At 41.3% G+C, this 3223-nt stretch overlaps 1 protein-coding gene across 2 annotated transcripts in view; it reads right to left on the bottom strand.

Moving 5' to 3' along the window:
* cog3 (component of oligomeric golgi complex 3) overlaps positions 1-2740 on the bottom strand; it is a 12926-nt gene extending 10186 nt beyond the window's left edge. For both annotated transcript variants that reach the window (XM_030786993.1, XM_030786994.1), the window contains exons 1-8: positions 2570-2740; positions 1868-2014; positions 1711-1772; positions 1312-1477; positions 979-1053; positions 790-882; positions 406-531; positions 161-241 (exon numbers count right to left, since the gene is read on the bottom strand). In XM_030786993.1, coding sequence (XP_030642853.1) covers positions 161-241; positions 406-531; positions 790-882; positions 979-1053; positions 1312-1477; positions 1711-1772; positions 1868-2014; positions 2570-2740 — 921 coding nt within the window. The remainder of the gene's footprint in view (positions 1-160; positions 242-405; positions 532-789; positions 883-978; positions 1054-1311; positions 1478-1710; positions 1773-1867; positions 2015-2569) is intronic.
* Positions 2741-3223: the final 483 nt, after the last annotated feature.

Genomic DNA, 3223 nt, shown 5'->3' on the forward strand with positions numbered 1-3223 from the left:
TCAAACATACCCACAACAGGCCACGTAAAAAAAAAAAAAAAAACCACAGAAAACCAACAGATCTAACTCATCGTTTGGTAAAGATTCACCGTCTTCTGTTAAAACACCGAGAGCACTATGACGATTAACTGATAAAACGTTTTTTTTAGACTGTACGCACTCTGACTTTGGGTGCCGCCGCCCGGAACTTCACGTAATACAACGTAAACGCGTTATCTGCGTTGGCAGCTCCCAATGGATCCTGGCAGACAAAAGACCAAAAATAAAAAAAAAGAAAAGAGAAACATATCAGTAATCAGTAAATCATTTTCATTATACCCCCAATGACAGATTGATCTGACATGCCCATGTTACGCCTGCAGCTGGGGGGGGGGGGGGGGGGGGGTCGAGGGAGAGGTGTCCTACCCTTTTTGTGAGTTGGCTGCTCAGGTTCTGCAGCGTGTTGACGATATGTGTCTTCATAAGGTGCATTGCTCTGGACAGACAGTGCTTAAATTTGGCTAGATATACTGGATAGTCCTTAAAATTTGGCTAAAACAAAACAACAAAGAATGAATATGAATTTAAAAACAAAACAAAACAAAAAAACTCACAGGACTGAATTAGCCATGTTCTTCAAAGATGCCACACGATACATTTACAATGATAAACACCAGCGAGGCAAACTGTAAATTAACGTGCTCTGCACGCAGTGTTACATTTTAAACAAACAAAATGAAACTTTAAAACAAAAGTGAAACTGTCTGAAAAAATACTTTCTGAAGAGCCATCATCAACTGGTCAACTCACATGAGATGAAACATAATCTATACAGTCGTCTAATTTTGACAGCATTGGTATGAATCCTTCGCTGTTCACAGATAGAGTAGGGGAGTTCAGTTTCTGCACAGGGGAAAAAAAAACACAAAGAATGCATCCGTGGGATAGAAATGACAAAAGCCTGTAAAGGAGTGTTAAGACATCTAAAACCACAATTACCGTGTTTATATTTTCAAGCTCATTGAAATATGAGAGCTTCTGCTGAATGCTTTCTGCCAAGTCCACCAGCTCTGACTGTCAGGAGAAAGACACAAAACAGATACAGAAACAATCAGACATAGACATTTCCAGTTCAGTTGGTCACTGTATCGACAATGACGAGGGACAAAACTCATTTAATTTAGGAACTGGTTTAGATATTTTAACTGGATTCAATACACGGACTGGTAATTTAGGTACACTGCATTGTCTCTGGTTTCACACCATTTTGGTGACATGTCGTGCTTCATCTTTTTCACAGCCTCTTACAAACACACACACACACACACACACCTGTTCCTTCAGAAGCTGTTCGCATGCCTCATGTAGCGTCCCTGTCTTAGTAGACACAAACAGATACTGTTTCTGCAGAGAGTCAAGATGCTCCAACGCAGCATTCACATCAGTCAAAATGGCATCACACTGCTCCTGGTAGCTATTCAAAGCCTCACGAGTATTCCTGTAGGAATGATACAGTGGGTGGCATTAGATTCCATACACGTTGCTGTACAATTACTTCCCTGTCTGAGTGTAATACACTAGAAAAAAAAAATACTCAAATTGGCATTACACTCAATCAGTACTGTTTTACTTCATTTCAAGAGCTGAAGCAACACGGATGCCAATAATCCATTATGTGTGGAAATAAAGGTGCCCCAAAATAAACACGACCACACAGATGGCCACCGTTACCTGTATTTGGCTTGCTCATCCTGGTTCATTTGTACTTGAAGCTTGGAAAACCATGAGAAAAACTGTAGGGAAGAAAAGAGCAACTCTGAAGAACTGAACGAACGGGATCCTCTGCAAACACGCATTAAGTGAAAAAAACATAGGATATCTGTCGCACCTGCTGTGCCGTCTCTATTCGTTCATTCTCCAAATCCAACATCTGAAAACCCTTGAGTAGGACATCCTCTGTGGACGCTGGCACGGTCGTCGTGAACGAGGAGCGTAGTGAACGCGACGTGAAACTACACAGATCCTCAATGGGCAGCTACATGCGATTCAGACACAACAAACGATTCGTGTAAACTTTTGAACTAATCATTGCTTTTTTTTTGCATTCAGATTATTGCTACTAACAGCTACTTCGAGATTTCAGCGATTTCCCAGGTCTCCTCACATGATGGCTTATTGTCTTAAATTGATCGGCGAAGAGGAGAGATGTCAATCTAGAATTTAGGTAGACAGGAGACTGTAGCTATCTCAGGCGCTAGCAACCAACTCATTCATTTCCTTGGATACTTACGCGAACTTACGTGGCAAACGACGGCATGCAAATTGCAGCTGAGTTAGCTGTCAAATCTTGTTCGAACTTTGCTATCTGTACTATAAATAACTTAACTTAACAAGCAGACAATACAAGGACAAGAAGCAAGTCTAGTTACGGTCTGCTGATAAACAAAGATACTATCTCGTCAGAGATGTACTGTCATATTCAGCTTGCTAAACTAGCTTAACGCTAAGTACTGCCTGTTAGCTAAGCTAGCTAGCACTGCTATAGGAGAATTCCCTTGTATGCTATCCTTAGCTGGCTCAATTCACACACCTCTGCAGGAATGGGGAGCGTTTCGGCAGCAGCGCGGATCTCTAGAATGGAGTCCGTTTGTTTCTCTGTCAGAGGAGCCAGGGGATCTGGTGGACGGTCCCAAAGAGAAAGTTTTTCACGCGTTTCTTTATCAGTTAGGTCCAGGAGAGACTGGTCTTGGGACGCCATCATCTCCAATAACATTCAACGTCACCAGAAAAGTTCCTGTTCCGGCTTGGGCGGGGTTTTAAAACAACACCAACCAGCGTGAGGGTCCCCTGTTTGCTGTAAGCTGTAACTGTGACACGACCTACCTCTCACGAGTGTCACGACAGACAAAAGTGTTGGACTAATTTTATTAAAATGTAGTACATAAAGATAATGCATAGCAGCAGTTATATCTGTACATCTTATTATATATACGTTTACAGTTGCTCTGGACAGTGGATATTAAATACCTTCCATTTATTTTAAATTTCATCTAGCGTGTCCTGTTATCTTAATTTTTGACGGTAACAGCAGATACACCTAGAGGATGTTGTGATCTTGTCTCCGATAAATGAAAACAGTCCAGAATTTTGCAATTAGCCGTTCAATTGCAAGCAAATAATAAATTACATGTAACAGTAACATACTGACACTATCAGAGTTTTCCAAGAAGTGTGCTCTTTCTCA

This window comes from Chanos chanos, chromosome 10 (genome assembly GCF_902362185.1).
Source record: "Chanos chanos chromosome 10, fChaCha1.1, whole genome shotgun sequence".
NCBI lineage: Eukaryota > Metazoa > Chordata > Actinopteri > Gonorynchiformes > Chanidae > Chanos > Chanos chanos.